General features: G+C 37.7%; 1 protein-coding gene across 2 annotated transcripts in view; it reads left to right on the top strand.

The window, feature by feature from the left end:
* SATB2 (SATB homeobox 2) overlaps positions 1-24,030 on the top strand; it is a 202,264-nt gene that overhangs the window by 87,909 nt on the left and 90,325 nt on the right. For both annotated transcript variants that reach the window (XM_037850209.1, XM_037850208.1), the window contains one exon: positions 13,018-13,120. In XM_037850209.1, the coding sequence (XP_037706137.1) occupies positions 13,018-13,120 (103 nt within the window). The remainder of the gene's footprint in view (positions 1-13,017; positions 13,121-24,030) is intronic.

The following is a 24,030-nucleotide window of genomic DNA, read 5'->3' as shown; positions in this document are numbered from 1 at the left end:
TCTTCGAGATTCATGGGTTCTGGGTTGTAGTTTAATAGTTTCAGGTATCCACCACCAGCTACCCCAATTCTTTAGAACCTAAAAAAGGTTGTCTAAAGTGTGCGTAAGAGTGCCCACCAGAGTGACCTCTCGGCTCCTTTTGGAATCTCTCTGCCACTGAAGCTTATTTCATTTCCTTTCACATCCCCCTTTTGGTCAAGAAGATGTTCTCCATCCCACGATGCCGGGTCTACATTCCTCCCCGGGAGTCATATTCCACGTTGCCAGGAAGATTCACTTCCCTGGGTGTCTGATCCCACGTAGGGGGGAGGGCAGTGATTTCACCTTTCAAGTTGGCTTAGCCAGAGAGAGAGGGCCACATCTGAGCAACAAAGAGGCATTCAGGAAGAGACTCTTAGGCATAAATACAGGGAGGCCTAGCCTCTCCTTTGCAGCAACCGTCTTCCCAAGGGTAAAACTTATGGTAGAGGGCTCAACCCATCAAACCACCAGTCCCCTATGTCTGTGGTCATGTTAGCAACCATGGAGGTGGGGTAGGCGAATACCCCTGCATTCTCCACAGGCTCCTCAAGGGGGCACTACATCTTTTTTTTTTTTTTCCTTGTTTGTCTTTTTTCTTTTTTTTTTTTTTTAACTTTCCCTTCTTTTTTAAATCAACTGTATGAAAAAAAAAGTTAAAAAGAAAACAAACATACAATAAAAGAACATTTCAAAGAGACCATAACAAGGGAGTAAGAAAAAGACAACTAACCTAAGATAACTGCTTAACTTCCAACATGTTCCTACTTTACCCCAAGAAAGTTACATAATATAGCAACATTTCAGTGAACTTGTTCCTACTACATCCATCAGAAATTAACAGACCATAGTCATTTCTGGGCATCCCCAGAACGTTAAATAGCTTATCTGTTCTTCTTGGATTATTTTTTTTTTTTTTTTTTTTTTTAATCATCATTTTATTGAGATATATTCACATACCACGCAGTCATACAAAACAAATTGTACTTTTGATTGTTTACAGTACCATTACATAGTTGTACATTCATCACCTAAATCAATCCCTGACACCTTCATTAGCACACACACAAAAATAACAAGAATAATAATTAGAGTGAAAAAGAGCAATTGAAGTAAAAAAGAACACTAGGTACCTTTGTCTGTTTGTTTGCTTCCCCTACTTTTCTACACATCCATCCATAAACTAGACAAAGTGGAGTTTGGTCCTTATGGCATTCCCAATCCCACTGTCACCCCTCATAAGCTACATTTTTATACAACTGTCTTCGAGATTCATGGGTTCTGGGTTGTAGTTTAATAGTTTCAGGTATCCACCACCAGCTACCCCAATTCTTTAGAACCTAAAAAAGGTTGTCTAAAGTGTGCGTAAGAGTGCCCACCAGAGTGATCTCTCGGCTCGTTTTGGAATCTCTCTGCCACTGAAGCTTATTTCATTTCCTTTCACATCCCCCTTTTGGTCAAGAAGATGTTCTCCATCCCACGATGCCGGGTCTACATTCCTCCCCGGGAGTCATATTCCACGTTGCCAGGGAGATTCACTTCCCTGGGTGTCTGATCCCATGTAGGGGGGAGGGCAGTGATTTCACCTTTCAAGTTGGCTTAGCCAGAGAGAGAGGGCCACATCTGAGCAACAAAGAGGCATTCAGAAGGAGACTCTTAGGCACAAATACAGGGAGGCCTAGCCTCTCCTTTGCAGCAACCGTCTTCCCAAGGGTAAAACTTATGGTAGAGGGCTCAACCCATCAAACTACCAGTCCCCTATGTCTGTGGTCATGTTAGCAACCATGGAGGTGGGGTAGGCGAATACCCCTGCATTCTCCACAGGCTCCTCAAGGGGGCACTACATCTTTTTTTTTTTTTCCTTGTTTGTCTTTTTTCTTTTTTTTTTTTTTTTTAACTTTCCCTTCTTTTTTCAAATCAACTGTATGAAAAAAAAAGTTAAAAAGAAAACAAACATACAATAAAAGAACATTTCAAAGAGACCATAGCAAGGGAATAAGAAAAAGACAACTAACCTAAGATAACTGCTTAACTTCCAACATGTTCCTACTTTACCCCAAGAAAGTTACATAATATAGCAACATTTCAGTGAACTTGTTCCTACTACATCCATCAGAAATTAACAGACCATAGTCATTTCTGGGCATCCCCAGAACGTTAAATAGCTTATCTGTTCTTCTTGGATTATTGTTCCCCCTTCCTTAATTGCTCTCTACTGCTAGTTCCCCTACATTCTACATTATAAACCATTTGTTTTACATTTTTCAAAGTTCACATTAGTGGTAGCATATAATATTTCTCTTTTTGTGCCTGGCTTATTTCGCTCAGCATTATGTCTTCAAGGTTCATCCATGTTGTCATATGTTTCACCAGATCGTTCCTTCTTACTGCCGCGTAGTATTCCATCGTGTGTATATACCACATTTTATTTATCCACTCATCTGTTGAAGGACATTTGGGTTGTTTCCTTCTCTTGGCAATTGTGAATAACGCTGCTATGAACATTGGCGTGCAGATATCTGTTCGTGTCACTGCTTTCCGATCTTCCGGGTATATACCGAGAAGTGCAATCGCTGGATCGAATGGTAGCTCTATATCTAGTTTTCTAAGGAACTGCCAGACTGACTTCCAGAGTGGCTGAACCATTATACAGTCCCACCAACAATGAATAAGAGTTCCAATTTCTCCACATCCCCTCCAGCATTTGTAGTTTCCTGTTTGTTTAATGGCAGCCATTCTAACCGGTGTTAGATGGTATCTCATTGTGGTCTTAATTTGCATCTCTCTAATAGCTAGTGAAGCTGAACATTTTTTCATGTGTTTCTTGGCCATTTGTATTTCCTCTTCAGAGAACTGTCTTTTCATATCTTTTGCCCGTTTTATAATTGGGCCGTCTGTACTATTGTCATTGAGTTGTAGGATTTCTTTGTATATGCAAGATATCAGTCTTTTGTCAGATACATGGTTTCCAAAAATTTTTTCCCATTGAGTTGGCTGCCTCTTTACCTTTTTGAGAAATTCCTTTGAGGTGCAGAAACTTCTAAGCTTGAGGAGTTCCCATTTATCTATTTTCTCTTTTGTTGCTTGTGCTTTGGGTGTAAAGTCTAGGAAGTGGCCTCCTAATACAAGGTCTTGAAGATGTTTTCCTACATTATCTTCTAGGAGTTTTATGGTACTTTCTTTTATATTGAGATCTTTGGTCCATTTTGAGTTAATTTTTGTGTAGGGGGTGAGGTAGGGGTCCTCTTTCATTCTTTTGGATATGGATATCCAACTCTCCCAGCCCCATTTGTTGAAAAGACCATTATGGCTCAGTTCGGTGACTTTGGGGGCCTTATCAAAGATCAGTCGGCCATAGATCTGAGGGTCTATCTCTGAATTCTCAATTCGATTCCATTGATCTATATGTCTATCTTTGTGCCAGTACCATGCTGTTTTGACAACTGTGGCTTTATAATAAGCTTCAAAGTCAGGGAGTGTAAGTCCTCCCACTTCGTTTTTCTTTTTTAGAGTGTCTAGCAATTTGAGGCATCTTCCCTTTCCAAATAAATTTGATAACTAGCTTTTCCAAGTCTGCAAAGTAGGTTGTTGGAATTTTGATTGGGTTTGCATTGAATCTGTAGATGAGTTTGGGTAGAATTGACATCTTAAAGACATTTAGCCTTCCTATCCATGAACATGGAATTTTTTTCCATCTTTTAAGGTCCCCTTCTATTTCTTTTAGTAGAGTTATGTAGTTTTCTTTGTATAGGTCTTTTACATCTTTGGTTAAGTTTATTCCTAGGTACTTGATTTTTTTAGTTGCTATTGAAAATGGTATCTTTTTCTTGAGTGTCTCTTCAGTTTGTTCATTTCTAGCATATAGAAACATTACTGACTTATGTGCATTAATCTTGTATCCCGCTACTTTGCTAAATTTGTTTATTAGCTCTAGTAGGTGTATCGTTGATTTCTCAGGGTTTTCTAGATATAAGATCATATCATCTGCAAACAATGACAGTTTTACTTCTTCTTTTCCAATTTGGATGCCTTTTATTTCTTTGTCTTGCCGGATTGCCCTGGCTAGCACTTCCAGCACAATGTTGAATAACAGTGGTGACAGCGGGCATCCTTGTCTTGTTCCTGATCTTAGAGGGAAGGCTTTCAGTCTCTCACCATTGAGTACTATGCTGGCTGTGGGTTTTTCATATGTGCTCTTTATCATGTTGAGGAAGTTTCCTTCAATTCCTACCTTTTGAAGTGTTTTTATCAAAAAGGGATGTTGGATTTTGTCAAATGCTTTTTCAGCATCTATTGAGATGATCAATTGATTTTTCCCTTTTGACTTGTTAATGTGTTGTAATACATTGATTGTTTTTCTTATGTTGAACCATCCTTGCATGCCTGGAATGAACCCCACTTGGTCATGGTGTATGATTTTTTTAATGTGTCTTTGGATTCGATTTGCAAGTATTTTGTTGAGGATTTTTGCATCTATATTCATTAGGGAGATTGGCCGGTAGTTTTCCTTTTTTGTAGCATCTTTGCCTGGTTTTGGTATTAGATTGATGTTAGCTTCATAAAATGAGTTAGGTAGTGTTCCATTTTTTTCAATGTTTTGAAAGAGTTTGAGTAAGATTGGTGTCAGTTCTTTCTGGAAAGTTTGGTAGAATTCCCCTGTGAAGCCATCTGGCCCTGGGCATTTATTTGTGGGAAGATTTTTGATGACTGATTGGATCTCTTTGCTTGTGATGGGTTGGTTGAGGTCTTCTATTTCTTCTCTGGTCAGTCTAGGTTGTTCATATGTTTCCAGGAAATTGTCCATTTCTTCTACATTATCCAGTTTGTTGCCATACAGTTGTTCATAATATCCTCTTATAATTTTTTTAATTTCTTCAGGATCTGCAGTTATGTCACCTTTTTCATTCACTATTTTGTTTATATGGGTCTTCTCTCTTTTTGATTTTGTCAGTCTAGCTAGGGGCTTGTCAATCTTGTTGATCTTCTCAAAGAACCAACTTTTGGTGATATTTATCCTTTCTATTGTTTTTTTGTTCTCTATGTCATTTATTTCTGCTTTAATCCTTGTTATTTCTTTTCTTCTACTTGGTTTAGGATTGGTTTGCTGTTCATTTTCTAGCTTCTTCAGTTGATCCATTAGTTCTTTGATTTTGGCTCTTTCTTCCTTTTTAATATATGCGTTTAGTGCTATAAATTTCCCCCTTAGCACTGCTTTTGCTGCATCCCATAGGTTTTGGTATGTTGTGTTCTCATTTTCATTCGTCTCTATATATTTAGCAATTTCTCTTGCTATTTCTTCTTTAACCCACTGATTGTTTAGGAGTGTGTTGTTTAACCTCCAGGTATTTGTGAATTTTCTAAGTCTCTGATGGTTATTGACTTCTAATTGTATTCCATTGTGGTCAGAGAATGTGCTTTGAATAATTTCAATCTTTTTAAATTTATTGAGGCTTGTTTTATGTCCCAGCATATGATCTATTCTGGAGAAAGTTCCGTGAGCACTAGAAAAGTATGTGTATCCTGGTGATTTGGGATGTAATGTCCTGTAGATGTCTGTTAAATCTAATTCATTTATCAGATTGTTTAGGTTTTCAATTTCCTTATTGGTCTTCTGTCTGGTTGATCTATCTATAGGAGAGAGTGATGTGTTGAAGTCTCCCACAATTATTGTGGAAACATCAATTGCTTCCTTTAGTTTTGCCAGTGTTTCTCTCATGTATTTTGTGGCACCTTGATTGGGTGCATAGACATTTATGATTGTTATTTCTTCTTGCTGAATTGCCCCTTTTATTAGTATGTAGTGGCCTTCTTTGTCTCTCAAAACATCCCTGCATTTGAAGTCTATTTTATCTGAGATTAATATTGCTACACCTGCTTTCTTTTGGCTGTAGCTTGCATGAAATATTTTTTTCCATCCTTTCACTTTCAGTTTCTTTGTGTCCCTGTGTCTAAGATGAGTCTCTTGTATGCAACATATTGATGGTTCATTTTTTTTGATCCATTCTGCGAATCTATATCTTTTAATTGGGGAGTTTAATCCATTTACATTCAACGTTAAAACCGTGAAGGCATTTCTTGAATCGGCCATCTTATCCTTTGGTTTATGTTTGCCATATTTTTCCCTCTCTCTATTAATATCCTTTATTGTACCCATACCGAATCTCTTTAGTACTGAACCTTTCTCCAAGTCTCTCTGTCCTGTCTTTGTTTCTCTGTCTGTAGGGCTCCCTTTAGTATCTCCAGTAGGGCAGGTCTCTTGTTAGCAAATTCTCTCAGCATTTCTTTGTCTGTGAAAAATTTAAGCTCTCCCTCAAATTTGAAGGAGAGCTTTGCTGGATAAAGTATTCTTGGCTGGAAATTCCTCTCACTCAGAATTTTAAATATATCGTGCCACTGCCTTCTTGCCTCCATGGTGGCTGCTGAGTAGTCACTACTTAGTCTTATGCTGTTTCCTTTGTATGTGGTGAATTGCTTTTCTCTTGCTGCTTTCAGAACTTGCTCCTTCTCTTCTATGTTTGACAGTGTGATCAGTATATGTCTCGTAGTGGGTTTTTTTGGATTTATTCTATTTGGAGTTCGCTGAGCATTTATGATTTGTGTATTTATGTTGTTTAGAAGATTTGGGAAGTTTTCCCCAACAATTTCTTTGAATACTCTTCCTAGACCTTTACCCTTTTCTTCCCCTTCTGGGACACCAATGAGTCTTATATTCGGACGTTTCATATTATCTATCATATCCCTGAGGTCCATTTCGAGTTTTTCAATTTTTTTCCCCATTCTTTCTTTTATGCTTTCATTTTCCATTCTGTCATCTTCCAGGTCACTGATTCGTTGTTCAACTTCCTCTAGTCTTGTACTATGAGTGTCCAGAATCTTTTTAATTTGGTCAACAGTTTCTTTAATTTCCATAAGATCATCCATTTTTTTATTTAGTCTTGCAATGTCTTCTTTATGCTCTTCTAGGGTCTTCTTGATTTCCTTTATCTCCCGTACTATGGTCTCATTGTTCATCTTTAGTTCTTTGAGTAGCTGCTCTAGGTGCTGTGTCTCTTCTGGTCTTTTGATTTGGGTGCTTGGGCTTGGGTTATCCATATCGTCTGGTTTTTTCATATGCTTTATAATTTTCTGTTGTTTTTGGCCTCGTGGCATTTGCTGAACTTGATAGGGTTCTTTTAGGATTTGTAGACCTATTGAAGTCCTTATCTCTAATTTATCAGATCTACAGCTTCGTGGAGTACACTTTCTCTAACTAACCAGCAGGTGGCATCCACGAGCCACCTGTTGTCCACAAGCCAGTTCTCCCCTGCTTAGCCTTTTTGGTGAGTGGGGGAGTGAGTCTTGTGGGGCCCAATTGGTGTACCAAGCTTGCGTGTGTAGTTGGTGTTGCCTGCCCTGTATGTGGGGCGTGTTTCTGGGCAGTCGGGGAGGGGGGGTGGCCCTAACAATCAAATCTCCCTGATGATCCTAGAGTTTTAAAGCTGCTGCAATAGTCTAATCCTTCAGTTCAGTCCTGCCACAGTTTGTCTCTGCCACTGACCCACAAGTCTTTGGTATTGGCGTATGGCTCCTGAGACTTGCAAGTGGGCCCCTCTTCCAGGCTGTGCACCCCGGGTCCTCTGTTGAGGGATGACTGTGCTATGTCACAGGTGAGTGCCGTCCCCCCAGGGCAGTTCTGGGCTGCTGGGCTGTGTAGGGAGGCTCCCAGTCTGCTCAAATGATGGCTGAATGGGGCTTTGTTAATTCACACTGCTCCACCTTCCCAGCTCTGGGACATTCAGCTGAGGTTGCAGGGAAGGCTAATGTCCACGCCCAGTTTTGTGGTGTGTGCCTGTTATTTGAAGCACTTCCATCACACTGGGTTGTCTGGGGCAGCTGTGGGCTATGGGGCTGGCGATGGGCAGGAGTGTTTCCTGTCCACCAGGATGGTGGCTGTGAGCGGACACCCCCCTTTTCTTGGGAAGTTGTGTTGTTTAGTGAATTTTCTCAGCCACTGGATTATTGCCTTTTGTCTCAGAGCTCTCTTAGTTCTGCTCTTGACTTGACGTGCCCAAATTGCAATTCTTTGAAGCTTTCTGTATTGGGCTTCTTAGAGTAATTGTTTTAGAAAAAGAAAAAAGGATTTAAAAAAAAACAAAACAAAACAAAACAAAAAAAAAACGGCCCTCCTCAGAGATCTAATGGGTTATTGAAATGCTAATAGACAAAGCAACCAGGGCCATTAAGGAAAGGTTCACAGGGCAGAGAGATCAGCTTTGCTTCGGGATTTGCATATGCGCCTCAAGGCCTGAGCTCCGCCCTTCCCCTTTCTGTGTTCACCAGAACTCCAAAAATCCTCTGCTTTTATTTTGGAGTTTTTTGTGTTGTTTTTTTTCTATGCTTGTCTCCTCTCTGCTGGGCTGGCTGCTCTCAGAGTCTCTGGTGTCTGGTCTCAGTCTGTCTATGGTTGGAGTTTGAATCAGTAGAATGAGTTTCCGATAAGAGCAGCCACTGCAGTTCTCCCTTCTCCTTCCCGGAGCTGACAGCCCCTCCTCCCCCGGGACTGAGCCTGGCAGGGAGGGGCGCGGGTCCCCTGGCCGCAAAAACTTACAGATTTCGCTGATCTCAGCAGTTCCACGTTTTCATGAGTGTTGTATGAAGTATGCCCAAAGACAGATTGCTCTGTGGTGTCCAGTCCACGCAGTTCCTGGCTTTTTACCTACTTTCCTGGAGGAGTAACTAAAACTTACAGCTCACCAGTCTGCCATCTTGCCCCGCCTCCTCCCTATTAACTTTTAAATTGCCTTTAGATTCCTTTGTTTTTACTGATTCTAAAATCCTTGATTAACTGATATAAGGGGCTTGAGGTCACAACTTTATGTTTTAGTTTGTGTCACCTTATTTCTTGCCTTGTCTAAAGAATTGGTTGCAGTATCAACAATTGGACTTGTGTTAACTGATGGAGGAGGTGGTGAATATTTCCTTTCTTCCGTTATGTTAATGTTTCCCTTCTTAAGAGACTCACGAAATAGTTCAGCCCTCCTAGTATGGTCTATTTGTGGTGCTTCTCACCACTATTTGACTTTGAACAAGATGCTTCTTCCTTCTGTGCTTCTGTACCCTCGGTTTGAAAATGGAACCATCCTTATAATCACAGTTGATAGTTATTATCTAGAGTAGTGGAAAAAAAAAACCTATGAGTTTAAAATTTGTCACATGGACTTAGAAAAATTTCTTTTTAGGTAATGCAATCTGTTTAACTATAATAATTATTAATAGCAATATTGTATTATTCTCTTGCAGTTTGATGTAGAACAAATATTCTTTTGTGCTCCTTGTGTACTTAGTATGCAAGTTACAATCAGCCAGTAAACTTTGGAGTAAATAAAGAAACTTATGGTACATTTTGATTCTCACCTCCCTTATTATTATTGTTTTTTATAACTTTGAGCTATAAGTGACAAATTGTGTTGTGGTCAAACTGACTGCAAATAACTGACCTTAGATTTTACTCTCCATCCAAAATTTTTATATTTAAAATTTCCTGACTAATTATAAAGAAGTCTGAAATTTTCCAAAAGTTTCTAGAGTTGGGAAGGTATTTTAAATATGCCTCATAAAACAGGTTTATCTACAATCACTGTCTACATGATATTTATGGCTGTGTCTTTTAAGTATCTAGAGGGAGGCTGCCTTACTTGCACATCATGTGTGTGCCCTCTCCCTTTCTCACAACCCACCACCACGTGAAATGGTGTATGCATAGTAAAATGCAAAGCCATCTTTAGCCTCACAGTTAAAGCACAGTTCCTTTAAGTGTTAAAAATAACAATACGCATATATTCTGGTTATTTATCTCAGTATTACTCTATATTAACATGGATACTCAAGAGTTGGCTGCATTCTGGATTGAAAAAGTAGATTCAGGTGTTGTTCATTCATCAGAAAGATGTGGAGATCCTAAAAGTCCAGTTGTGTGGCTGATTTAGAATGATTGGAAAACATAAAAGAGCTACATAATTATATACACATTTTAAAAATCAGTGAATGAAATTAGATCTTTTATGGCAGGTTGGTTGGTGGCAGAGATGTAATTCATTATTCATCCCAGAAACTCTATCTCATCAAGTTTAAGATACTATTGGTTGTAAGATACATCCGGATTTCAGTGACATTAAATATGGAAAAATGTGACCTTAGAATGGATGGAATGTGGTAAATACAGATTCTCTGTGCCCCAGGACTTCTCTAGAATATTGTTGCCTGTAGAGTGAAAGTCACTTTTTTCTGGGTCTGTATTAGCCCCTTTCAGCTTTGCATCTAATTAATCAAGTTTTTGATTTAAAAAAATAAGCTGACATTGACATTAAGATGACCTTTTAGTATTTATATCCCAAGTGAGGCCTCATGATTCAGACTCATGTTCTCTGTTATGAGAACATTACAGTATTATTTAGACGTAGAGGGTATTCAGTTCTTTGAAACTGGAATAATACATAACATGACCTTTCATCTAAAATATCTCCAAGATTTACCTCTTCTGTTTTTAAAGCCCTTTGAGGATGAATTATAGCAATTATTATCAGTAAAGTATTTTGGATGTCAACTATGTGTAAAGCCTTGCATGGAATTAAAAGATAAAAATGTGTCACAAACTCAAAGAAACCTTTCTGGTGTCTAAAGATTGACTTTGTCTAGGAAATTGTTATCTAGTTCCTTAGCTCAGTTTATAGCTTCAATCTGTTTCTTTTTTGCTCTGTGATCAGTAAGAGGTATGAACTGGTCAAGAGAACATATCTGACTGAGTCTCTGAGTAGCCAACTCCTTTCAAATGAGTCACGTGAGTCACGTGAACCTGACTCTAGTACAGGACTTGGTGATGAAGCTGATAGAAGCTCAGATACTCGTTTCCTTGCCACATAGATTGGTTTACAATGCTGTATGCAGTGCTAATGAAGATGCAGCTGGATCAGGGACAAAGCAGGGAGGGTAAAGAGTGTGGAACAAGTGGGTTATCTGGGGCCAAAGTACTTGTGGGCTTGTGGCTTGGCCTTACGCATGAGGAAGAGTTGAGGGGCAGGTCCAGGCTGTTCTTGAGTCGCATTCCGTTTTAGTCTGCTTTCTAGACCACTTTGCAATATATAAGGTTTAGCTCCAAATCCTGCCATGGTTATATATCTATGACTTTCCGGAGGATAGAATTCATACAAATAACATAGAGAGATGACAAACACATTTGCAGTTATTCAACTACGCCACAAAGGCTGGTGTGTCTATTATTAGGCTGCTTTCATGTTACACATTTTTTTTATTATGGCATCTCAGTTTGGCATTTTTAAATTCATCTCTGTCCCTTTTCATCTGTTATATTTCAGTGACCTCTGGTATCCCACATCAGAACTGGGTTAGACACTAGAGGAGGAGGAGATGAAACAGAAACAGTCATTATCCTTAAGGGTCTTAGAGTCTAGGAACGGACAGCAAAGCTCAGCCTAGAGAAGGAGAAAGCCCAGAGCCAGGAGACAGACAACACAGAACCCTGCCTCTGGGAGGCTGGGATTCCTTTGCTCCTCTGAGGCAGCAGGCAGGGCTTCTCAAGTTCCAGGATACACCCAGGTGATACTTGCCTGCACTTTGAGCTTCCAGGGTTGTATGCAGATCACAGAATTAAAAGAGTTCTCCTTACTCTCTGCTCTTAGGGACAGAACTGATGTTTAGAGATAAGTAACTAGGGGAAGATAACCATCTTCTGTATAGAATTGAATTATGATCTCCCTAACCTCCAGTACCGAATAGTGATTTAAAGAGAGAGGGAGACTGATGGGCTCACAGAGGGGAATGTTTTAAATGGGGGTCTAGTGACTGTGGGCTGGCGTTTGAACCTCCAGGTAAATAGCTTGCCATTGCTTTGATTTATTGCTAATCTTTTTGTCTGTACTACTTTGTAGAAATGTCTTTAGAAGTTCTAAGATTTCTCCGAACTGATCCAAGTCTGTGGATAACTTTTTAAAGAAAGATGAGATTTTTAAGGCAAGATATAAAACCTTAAACACAGGTCACCTGAATCTCTCCAGTTGATTACATCTGCTTGTTTTTACACAGAATTTGCAGAAATAAAATATATGAATAAAACATACACATATCTTATTACAGTCAATTCAGGTATAAGTTAACATCTGTCACAACACAAATGTTGGCCCAAACACACTATATTAGGCTGCAGCATCTCTGTAGGAAATGCAGTTCGAGGTGTGAAATTGTAATTTTAGTTTTTCCTTTGTAAGTCAGGTTGTGCTCCTCATCTTCCTTTTAACTCCAATGACAAAGAAATCAGCTGTATAATTGAGCTGGGAAGGAGAGGAGAGGATGAAGAGCAAGGAGGAATCATGTACTTAAGCATCAAGAAAGTTTTAGCTTCGATTCCTCTTTGGTTGAAACACAGTACAAGTGTGATGTTTAGTTCCCCTGCTCTAAAATAGCACTGTTAATTTTTTCATTTGGTGAATTTTCACACAAGTGCTAATCACACGTTTCGATAAATTATATTAATTTAACTTATTTCCCTAAATGTTGTTCTGCAGCGAGTAGCACGGATGTTCTCAGATTCTTGGCTATGTAAGCTTGTTGCCTTTGGAAGCGGAACAGAAACATCTGAAGGGCATTATTTGGATTATGGATGCTGGAGCATCTGATCTCACCTTTGGCTCTGGTTCCTAAGTCACGACTGATCTTCCCCTTTGCATTTCATCTGTATGTGCCCAGCCCCTCCATCTTTGACATTGCCCAAGGTTGGCTTTTTTGGAGAAAGCATTGTCATCATACAAATGATTACACATTTAAAAAAAAAAAAGTTAAAGGGATAGTAAATTCAAGTAATCATGTTTGATGTTAAATAGCCAATTTAGTTTGCAGGAGAGTGACTCAAGTTTAAAAGACAAAGTAGATAGGTGTAGTCTTTGTTGTCCCTAAAAAAAGGCACTCATTTTTTTCTTTTTAAAATAACTGTTTCTTTTTCCTTTTCAGAGTATGATTTCATCCATTGTAAATAGCACATATTATGCCAATGTGTCAGCAACCAAGTGCCAGGAGTTTGGGAGATGGTATAAGAAGTACAAGAAGATTAAAGGTAAGCTGACTTCGTTGTTTTTAAAGTATATTTTCAGTTTCTTATGTCAATGAATTGTTGGTCCTTTGGAATTGATGCTAATTTTAGATATAGTGCATAAACTTTCTTACAAAGGTAAGATTCTTAATATTTCCATCATGAAATCCAAATTGGCTTCCTTAAAACTAAGGTGGTATTTGAACTAAAACTAAATTTCTTAGTAAAATACTTGAAGTTTATAGCTTTTATAAGAGATAGCTATAAAGGCAAAAATCTTTAGAAATATTTTGTAATGGTTTATTCCAGATAGGCATGTCTATTTAAAAATCTCAATCAGTAAGTGATTCCAGTAATATATTGATGGAAATTTAAAAGCAGCCATTCTAGGTTAAATCAGCATGTATAGTTTATATAGACTAACCTAGTGGAATGAATGTTGTGGTATATCAGGAAATCTTTGGTTAGAAGTGGAGTTTTGACATTATGTTTATTTGGAGAAAATTCTAGAACAGTGGTTAAAGCAAGGACTCTGTAGTCAGCCAGACTTGTATTCAAATCTTTATGCTAGCTCTGTGAGCTTTGAACCAATTATTTGACTTCCCCAAGCCTCAATCTCCTCATCTGAAAATTGGGAGTAATTTGGTCACTGAGTACCAGACAAATAAGAAATAAATAAGATAATACTCATACAAAGTAACCTCTTAAGAAGTAATAGATATAATATAATAATAATAATTAGTAGTAGTAGTATGAGTAGTAATGTATTACATAATGAATTACATCTGGTCCTGAAAATATAGTTCTCTTATATAATAAATACCATGATATTTAGACTACCCAGCCCTTTAAATATTTCAGTGATATTTTGCTTTTGCAAATACGTCAGTGTTGGAAAAATTCTGTGGTTCTCACCTCAATTCAGATACATCCTCTCGGCCTCAGGGGATTTGGGGAAAATTTTTGTAACATAATAGGTTGAGGTTCAGGGGTCATTCCAGTCCATAACTGGCATGATTATAATGTCACCCACAACACTTTATTATAGGTATGCACAGCTTTGCTGACAGCTTACTGCCCCTTCTGAGGGCTGCATAATAATTTATGATGGGTAGGTAGAAGCAAATGGTGAACTTATTTGTTTTACTACCTGCACATTTCCTCTGAGGAGACAGGGTGTTGAAGTATTGTTTGTTGGCTGTTGAGTATTTGGAAGCTTGTTTATAAGGTTACCTTTTAAAGAAATGAACTTTTACAACATGCATTGGAGGCACATTTCTGATTACAAATGAATGAGAACATTTAATGCTAAATATGCAATTTGTAAGGAAAGTCAGGATGTTAAACTACCTATGAGAAATTAAGTGCACTGAAAATTGAATTAAGATCCATTTCTTTCCAATGTATTCTAAAATTCTTAGGACCCTTTAAATTCTGGTATGGGCACTTGTTTTATATTACTAGTATTCGCCCTTGTACACGATAAGATGAATAACTCCTAATTATAAAACTTGATTGTCTGATTCGGAAGGGTTTCTTTGCTTTAAGTGTTGCTTCCAAGTTTTTATTTTAAAATAGGATTATTAAAGTGCTTGAACATATCCTCTTTGGCTAAAAATCAAAAGAATCATATTGCTTCGAGGTCATTTGTTAGATCGCATTTACTTGCTGTTTTAAGAGAAAGGAAGAGAGTGTCCTCTTTTAATAGACTGTTGTTTAATTCCAAATTCAGAAACATTGGGCGCCCTTCACTCTAGTGTTTGCAGAATTGCCACTACAAAATCTGTGTGTGTGTGTTTGTCTGTGTGGGTACACATTAGCACTCATGTCTTCTACTTTTCTCCTGTCTTTCTTAGAAAGTCAGTTCTCCAAGCTCTATTTTTTTTTTAAAGATAGTAAATGCACAGTTAAATTTTTATGTGCCATAAAAGCAGAGAGAGACTTTAATTTCAATCAGGAGGTCAAGGATCCACACCTGAAGAAGACTGTCAGACACTATGTACACATGTTATTCAAAGAGATGGAATTAGTCATTGCCATTTAAAAGTGTGTGTGTGTATGTGTGTGTCAGTAGGAGGAGAAAAGGGAAGGTTAAGGTATGTGTGAAGTAAACACAAGCTGCCGTAAAACAGTTCAAGTGGTGTTGATTCATCAACCAACAGAGTGGGAGGAAAAACAAAGAATTCATGACAGGTATAATGGTGTAAGAAAATAAACACCCAGAGAAGTGTGTTTTATTAACTTTCGACCCTCAGAAAAAAAGAAAGTGTTGGAACGATACAGGCACATTTCACGTGATAGAAACTTTTTTGCTATGATTGCATATTGCAGTCTTGTAGGACACATTTCTGATGGAAAAGTAATGACTGCAGAATTTCTGCTTGGGTCTATCTATTTTCAAAATTAAGAAAAGAAGTAATGAATTTCAAATCTGGCAATTAATAATGACATATCCAGAACTCTGTCCTATGGCCCTTCCTGAGAACCCAGAAGTCTGAGTTCCAGGGCCTTCCTTGCCTTCCCACCCCCCATTTCCACTCCAGAGTTACCAGAATGCATGTGCTGTGGCTGATATTCAGTATAGAAGGAAATCTCAGACTAACTTACTGATGTCCCAAACTAAATGCAGGCTTCATTGTTAAATATGTTTCCTATTATCTGCTAATGTCTGTTTTAATAAAGCAGTGGGAACTAAATGGTTGCTTCTTAATCAAAACCATGATTTCCTAAACATAAGCTCTGTGATTCTGTTACAAATTGCCACATATAGATCTCCTAGGTCAAAATTTTTTCTCTTCTCATAGAAATAAATAAACAGTAAAACAATTATATACTCTGAAAGATCAAAGTATATATGACTAAAACCTGGCAAAAATAAAAGTCTGCTGGAAGGAAGAAAAAAAAAAAGATCAGATTGCAAATTCTATAGTTAATGCTTAAATAAATATGAGAAAAATGAACAATCAATAATTTGATATCATTAAAAACAGATGTAAAAACTATATACAACTGGAATTGTCTAAATTTTGAAGTAAACATTTTAATGTGCATTGTTTAAATTTGTTGTTATTGTAGCTAAATTATTTACACTTATTCTTTAAAAAGCTCTAAGTTGGTTTGGCATAGCATGTGAACTCTGTTTTCCCCAGTGATCACAGCAAAGCACATTCTGTTTACCTTTTTTCTTTAATTTCAAAGACAATCACGGTTGATGCAGACATATTTGAGTTAACATTAGCATTAACTCAGGATAGATGGGGAGGAAGAGTTTGTATAGTCTTGTTTTAAGGTCCGAGACCATGAACCTGCCTCCCAGGAGTTTCTGATATTGAAGAAAATGGAGTGGATGGGTGGGGTGGTATGTTGGTTTAGACATCATTTTTTATTGCTGTTCATCTCATACCATAATTACTTCTGGCCTTGATTTTTCAATGTAGAGCTCATAGGCTCTCAAGTATAAGAAAAATATGTTTTATCCAAAATTTTAAAAATGGCTAATATTAACAGTTTTTCAATAATTAGGAGTTTTCATTTTGGACATTAGGATAATCCACAGAGACCTAGAAATACTCATGCTTTTATAAAATTATTTCCAACACATCTCTCTCGTGGATTTTTCTCTCCCTTTATTAGGGATTTAACCCCATCAATTTTTCTTTTGTAAGTTCTACACATTTTAATTAGTTAGTTACCTAACTCTTCTTTTATGTGAACTCTGTTTAGCTGTGAAATTGTCTCATCAGTTATATGAAACTAAGTGGCAATTAGGTATTCAAGAACATCACAAATTATAGTCTTATGGCAACCTACTTTTGCAGGGGATCTAATAAGAATATGAAAGTGCCTGACAAAGGATTCATATATTTGTATCCTAATTTTTAATGTATCCTAATTAAAAATTAATAAGTTAAAGGAAAATAATTTTATATCTAAAGCATTTTTTTCCATCTGGTACCCAAAGCAAAATGAATTGTCTTCTTTGGTCAGGTCAATCTCAAGTATTCAATATGTCTATAGAATTAAGTGGTCATTGGAAGTTCACATGAATACTAGTGGACATCATAAAAATGTTTTATGTCATAAAATAATGCCATTAGAATGAATGGACGTAACCAAACCCCCTATTTTAACCAGAGTGGGAAACTGTCGCTATCACTTTCCTTTTCTCAATCACTGCATAAGAACACTCTGATTGTTAGTGGTCTTAATTGTATTTGTTCATTTGGACTTATTTTGTAAAATATTAAAAAGCTGGGAGAAAAGAGGATTTTAAAAACGAATGTTACTTCCCAAGCCTGGTTTATTCTAGTAATCAGTATTTTATCTGACCCTGTCTGATCTAGTCTTGCAAGATCAAACGTCCAGGCCAGCAAGCAGACAGTAAACAAAGGGTTTCAGTAAACACAAAGATTAGATGTTGAGTGAAAATTAAACTCCTTGAACTAGTCCTCTGTACTAAAGTGGTTAAGTGGGTTGTGATTAAAAGAAATAAGTAACTATGCTCATTATAGCTGAAATGATATAATGTTACCACATTTAAAGCACCTCTTGTACCCGAAAATGGTTGTTATTTACAAAGTGGTGCCTCAGAGTTGAACAGAGAAATCAGTGTTCCCGTGACCTGGTTCCATAAGGCAGCCCTTGCTTAGCCATGGTAGTGTCTGTGGTCAGGGATGTGGCTTTAATCAACTCCTAGTACTCCTGTCTCCACTGTTGTTTAACCTGGATGAGGTAAAAGTAACTTGCTTTGTCTACCCAATTCTTGCAAGTCATGAAAGAAATTTACTTTCAGCTTTGGATCTAAATGAAGGTGTTCTGTCAAGGAAATTTGTCTGCTCTTTGCCAATATTGTACCTTATAGAAGCAATGGCAACATCAAATCCTTTGAATTTTATAAGTTTGAATTTATAAATTTGAATAAATTTTGAATTTAAAATATTGTATTCATGGAAACATCACATCACATCCACAACCAACCACTTCCCATATGACTGGCTTTCCAACATTTGAAATAGCCTTGTGCATTTTCACTGTGATAATCACCAATAGGTATTCATCAGTCACCTCTGTGGGCTTGGCCAATGAGTGAAGGCTCATTGGTAGTGTCAGCAGGTGGGGGGATGGTGTGCAGGGAATTGTCATGGGCACTCATCTCAGATGTGGCTTAGTTCCTGACTTGGATCTTAAGCTCAATCTAACAGTACTGGTAGTTGCTTCTTTGGCCTGAATATGTTCGTTCATAACTGTTTAAAGAAGTAAAAATAAATATTTGTCAATGATATGCTTTGTAGATTAAAAGAACCAATCTTGCTATCTCCTCATATTTATACTATTTATAATGCAATTTTAAATACATGTTAAAAAAGGATGGAAAGGGGAAAACGACCTGCTATCCTAACTCTCTTCCTTCCTCCCTCCCTTCCTTCCTACCTTCCATACTTACCATTTGAACAAAGTATAAAACACCCTTCCTGGTTTCAAAAAGTCTACTATCTATATGAAACAATAAATAATATAACACATAGTCTTTGTTATTCACAAATAAATTTGAGCATCTACTTTTAATATTTGGCAGAATTTTAAGTGCTGGGAATACAGTGGGAAGCATTACCTAGCCTTGCTCACAAGAAAATTACAGTCACTCTTAAATAAATCATTTTAATTAAACGAATGTTTGATGGGTGCTTCTACTGCAGGCCATATTCAGTGCTGCAAGCACTGAGAGAAATCCAGCAACACATAAGATGTGGTTGCTACCTTTCATTGTGCTTCCCTCGATCTAGCAGGGGAGGCAGCCCTATAAATATATTCTGGCAAATGTACAGTAGTAGGTCCATAAATAACACCTGCTAGGTGTAGGGCTATGGGGAGAGGGCCTGGGAGAGTAAGTAGTGCATAAATTTATACCTTTTAGGACATACAGGTTTTTCAAGAAGGAAAAGGAAAGAAGAACATCTCAGTCAACTGCAAGCTCACAAGTATAGATGGAAATGTGGAAAAGAGAGTGGTATATTTGGCCAATTATGGATGGTCACCCAGTGTGTCTAGAATGGCAGGTACATTTATCATAATTCCATAATAGGACAGATACCCAGAATGGCCAAGATTTTGATCAGTGAAAAGGAAAAAGTAAAGAGCATAGCTGGATGTGGGGAGTGGTAGTTGCACCAAACACAGGTGGAGGAGCAAGCAGAAATGATTGGGACCTGGCTGTGGGGGGCATTTATGTTGTAGCAATGGGAAATAAGGTTGGGAAGGTGGAGTCCAGACCTTAGGGGACTTTGAAGGCCCAGTTGTGGCATTTTGAGGATCACTGAAGGTTTGTCAGCAAAGAAGTGATAAAATGGTGTGTTTTTATTGTTGTTGTTTTTAAAGATTCCTCTAGAAGCCGTCTCAAGCTATGTGTAGATGTGAGTCTGTGTATGGCTAGAGGGGGATGAATGGTGAGGGGAGGGCCATCATATATACCCTGGAAAAAGTAGGCCAAATAGAATCAATTGTAGTAATATAAGGAAGTGAATGCAGTGAGGGAGATCTGACCTTAGATGGAAAACAGGAAGTGACCAGTGCAAGAGATGCAAGTAGAGGACAACCTGTAAGGCTTGGTGAGAGTGCATATGGGTGTGGAAAAGAGAAAGAAAAATCAAAGTCGGGGTTGAGGTTTTGAGCTTAAATGACTCATGGTTTTGACAGAAATAGAACAATCTGAATGGAGAGGGAAGTTGCTGATACTTTGGCAAAAGTTTTGCAGCTAGGTAGAGTGTCCATCATGCCACCCAAGATGTGGAAGCAGTACTAAAGGATGGGACTGGAGAATAGATTTTGGAGCCACTTTTTTGGAGGTGATAGTTGAAATGGTACCAAAGGAGCATTCTCAAAGAAGAGAGTGAGAACAGCTGAGGATTGGAAGCTTTGGGAAGAAAAGGTTCATGAGTCAAGAAAATGTGATTAGGGAGCAGGCAAATTGTCAGGGAAGCTAAGGGAGTAGAGATTACTGTGGGGAAATGTTATCAAGGGTGCCAGGAGGAGGACAGAGGAGGAGAGGTTATTGGAGGCTCTTGACTTTGGCAAAAAAGGAGACTGTAATAAGAATGGAGGGAGGTATTTCGCTGTAGTGTGAGAACAAAAGGAAAAGCACAGGCAACTGAGGAGAGAGTGGCAAGAAGATGGAGACAGCAGATACTGATATAGTGAGGAAACACTGTAGAAGTAGCTAACTGTAGCATTTAGGTTAAGTGGAATCTATCCCCTTTTTCCCCTGCTTCTCAATACCAGGGTGAAAGAGGATAGAGCTAGAGGAAGCCGAAGTCTCTGAAGAGGAAAAGGGGTGATAAGCTAGAGTTCATAAGGAAGGGAGGAATGGCATCTGCGGCATGGAGCACACTGTGTCTTTGAAAGAAAGAGAAATTGCTATGTCTTCTTCAGAGCTTGGTGGGGAATGAAAGGAGATGGATGAGGAGACAGGTTTTGGAGATGGAAGGTTTGGTAAAGAATGAGGCCACTCATGCCATATGATGGGGGTGGGGTGTCCACGAGAGAATGGTTGGGATGGGGGCATGGTGAGGAGAGCACCTGAGAAGGTTTGAACTGACCGTCTTTGGGAAACGATGAGAGAAGCAGGAGGGTGGAACCGAGGCAACATAGTTAAGGATTTATAGTGGGCTCGTTTTCCTTAGTTCTTAGTTTTTCTCTGCTTTAGATAGTGTGGTTTAGATTTCTTGTAGTTTCAGATTTCCATTTGTCCTGCTGAGAATCAAAAAAAAATTTTTCATTAGAGAATCAAAATTTAAAACTCAAAAACAAAATTACATTTGGTACCTGATGAGGAATCCACAGAACTGTGGAATGAGATATTTTGTATGTAGACCAGAAAATGTCCAGCTTATTGAAAATCTGGTGATTGTGATGACATCCTCTTATTTTGGGGAAGCCAGCAGATTAAAATCAGATAGGTCTCTTGCTTCCTTGATCAATTCAATAAAAATTATTGTCTCTTTTTCCTCAGAGATGATTTACAAAGTTAAAAGCTGAAAAGCAGTTAAGTTTGTAAGGCGCTTGAATCTCTTAAATATAAGATGCTAGGACCAAGTATGTCAGTTGTCCAATGGGAGACAGTTGATTCATTATCTTTTTGCCTGGTTGATGATGGGCCATCATTCTACCCTTTCTAAGAATTTGAGCTAATCTGACTTTGGAGTCCTGTACTCATAAGGAATGGACTTGAATCAGGACACATACAGAGTAAACACTGGGCCTTTAAGAGCTCTCTAAGTCCCATGTTTCATAGTAATTTTGATTCTTGACCAATCCCCTTATAAGACCATATGCTCCTTGAAAGAATATCGGGGAGACACATCACTTTTGTGCCCTCCTCAGAATCCTGTGGACACAGGGCTTAGACGTAGTAGGTAAAATATTAATAAAATGAATTTAATATAGATAGAACTTACTGGAACATTTACACTTAAAACAGTTTTACTTTTGCACAATTATGACTAATCTTATTTTGTTAGTTGATCTCTCCATTGAGTAGGCAGAGGTTAACTACAGAAACTTTTTCTTGTTTAATTCATATTACAGATGCCCTTAGCAAATTAGTGATCTGTTAGAATCATTCCCTTTTTCTGTTAATTAGTTACTGAGGTAAATATTTAGCAATAGTCAATTCTATTTCAAGGGACAATAACACCTTTATTAAGAACAAATTAGGGAACATTTATGTAGCCTAAGAATACATTCCTTTGAGGTTTTTCCAGGTAGTTTATTGAGTCTCAATCCTTTAAATAGTGGCCTAAAACATTTAAGTCCTATAAAGTCAGTGAGAATAGCCAATGGAAAAGAATGTATCATAGATCGATTGTTCCCTTGATTGACTTTTCTTCAAGACGTCGAACCAAAGAATTAATGCATATAGAATGGCAACTGGCAAAGGTAGAAAGCCCCTAAATGATTGTGTTAAGCGTCTGAAATGTGATTCTTTTGTATCATGTGCTGAATTTGCCTCTGAAATCATAGTATCAGATTAAAACCAGGGTAAAAACAAAGGTATTATTAGATATATGTAGCTTTAACCTATATAGAAAGTTCTAGGAATACTTGAAATGGTCAATGATATCAAACTGAGATACAGCATAGTTTGGAACTGAAGGGGCAATAGTTTTCCAATGCAGAGGGTTGAGATTGTGGGAAGGTTAGGGGTGGATAATGCTCACTTTTTCCATGGAACATAATAGGCCCTGTGAGCTTTTATTGCCAAAGGAACAGAGGTGTCCAGATTCGAGTTGCTTTATGGTTGATATATATGTTTCTGTGGAGTTTAATATGATGGAAAAAGGAAGTTGATAATAAGGGGAAAAAACACCTAAGAAAATCAGTCACGTGTTATTATCACAATGCTGGCTGGTACACTCTGCTTATGGGGCTGGAAGCATTTCCTTCCAAGCCTTGTTTTATTAGGAGTTAACAAGTTGGCTCTGAGTATCTTGCTCTAGGCAGGGGCTTTGCAAGCAAGTTCTCAACCCCAAAACAAATTTTCTTGAACAAATTTAGAAAGAAAAAATCTTTAGGTTTTGATAGTCTTAAAAGAATTTGCTTTTTTTTTTCTTTTGCCCTTCGGCCCTTTAAACTCCTTATATTTTCTTTAATTATATTTAGTGAACTCTTTTGGTGATAGGCTTTCTTTTTTATGATGTGGGATTTATGTCTGATAGATAGATACTGCCTATTAGATACGGCTCCTGCAGACGTGTCTGTCTGTATTTGTGTTAACAGAAAATGATTTTGTATAACAAATTGATTTTGTTCCCATGGTGATTGACCAGGAGAGAATAAATCAGAAGTAAGTTCAGTGAGTTGGGCATATCTCATACAGGTAGATTGGCTACTGTTTTAGTTTGTTGGGTAAATTAACCCAGTGAAAGACTTTGGGTGGACAGTAGAGATGTTTAATATTAATGTGTAGCCCAGCTCAGAGAGGTGTTAAAATAAATAATAGGTTGAACCACAAGGAATTGCTGTTTTTATATTTCAAAATTATATGAATTTATTGTGATTGTCCAAGGTTCTCAGGCTATTAGCACATTATGAGAGTATACATACCCCATTTTATTTCTTATTGGTTACTATTTTCAAAGAAACACTTCATATTTTCAGAGTTTTTTAAGAGTATTTGCAAAAGCTCTCCATTGTATGATCCATGTCTTTCATCCATCAGGTGGGGATACATGCTGATCATATTCGTTTTTGGACAAAGCTTTTTTTTAGGTTTATTCTAACAATATTTATCCGATAGTCTTTTGTAATTGTTTGTTTTATTTTTATTCTAGCAATGGACAAAGCTTTTTTTTTTTTTTCTGCCACCAGTGAAATAAAATAATGGGAGGGAGGGATTCATGAAAATAAATATAATCATTGTTAATTTGTGTTACAGATGACTAGAATTAATTGCTAATAAGTACACTGACAAAACAGGAATTGAAGCTACATTTTATCATCAAATAGAGATGCATTTGATATCATAGGCAGATGTGACAGGCCCATCTACATGTACCAAACAGTTAAATTGTCTGAAGCAAATGTGTAGATGGAGCTTTTTAAAGCTAATACTGTTCAGTAATGTATCTCTAGGGGCTGGCATCATTCCTGGCACATAATAGTTGATTAATTACTATTTATCAGTAATCCAGTTTTAGTGAAGAAGCTATTTTAATTGTTGAGAAGTCAATGATTCCATCACTGTTTAGTACTGGCCAGCTTTTACAGTCTATGTCCTATCAGAAAATTTGACAGGACATTTAATGGAGGTGTGAGATTGAGCCTTCATTACCCAGACAACACATCTGGCCCTTCGTCCATCTTGTCACATAAGCATGTTCATACTACCCGTGTGCTTGTGCACACACACGTATACAAACAAAAAGCATGACTTATCTGAA

Source organism: Choloepus didactylus, chromosome 9, assembly GCF_015220235.1.
Source record: "Choloepus didactylus isolate mChoDid1 chromosome 9, mChoDid1.pri, whole genome shotgun sequence".
Classification (NCBI taxonomy): domain Eukaryota; kingdom Metazoa; phylum Chordata; class Mammalia; order Pilosa; family Megalonychidae; genus Choloepus; species Choloepus didactylus.
This window is presented reverse-complemented; position numbering and strand designations above follow the sequence as displayed.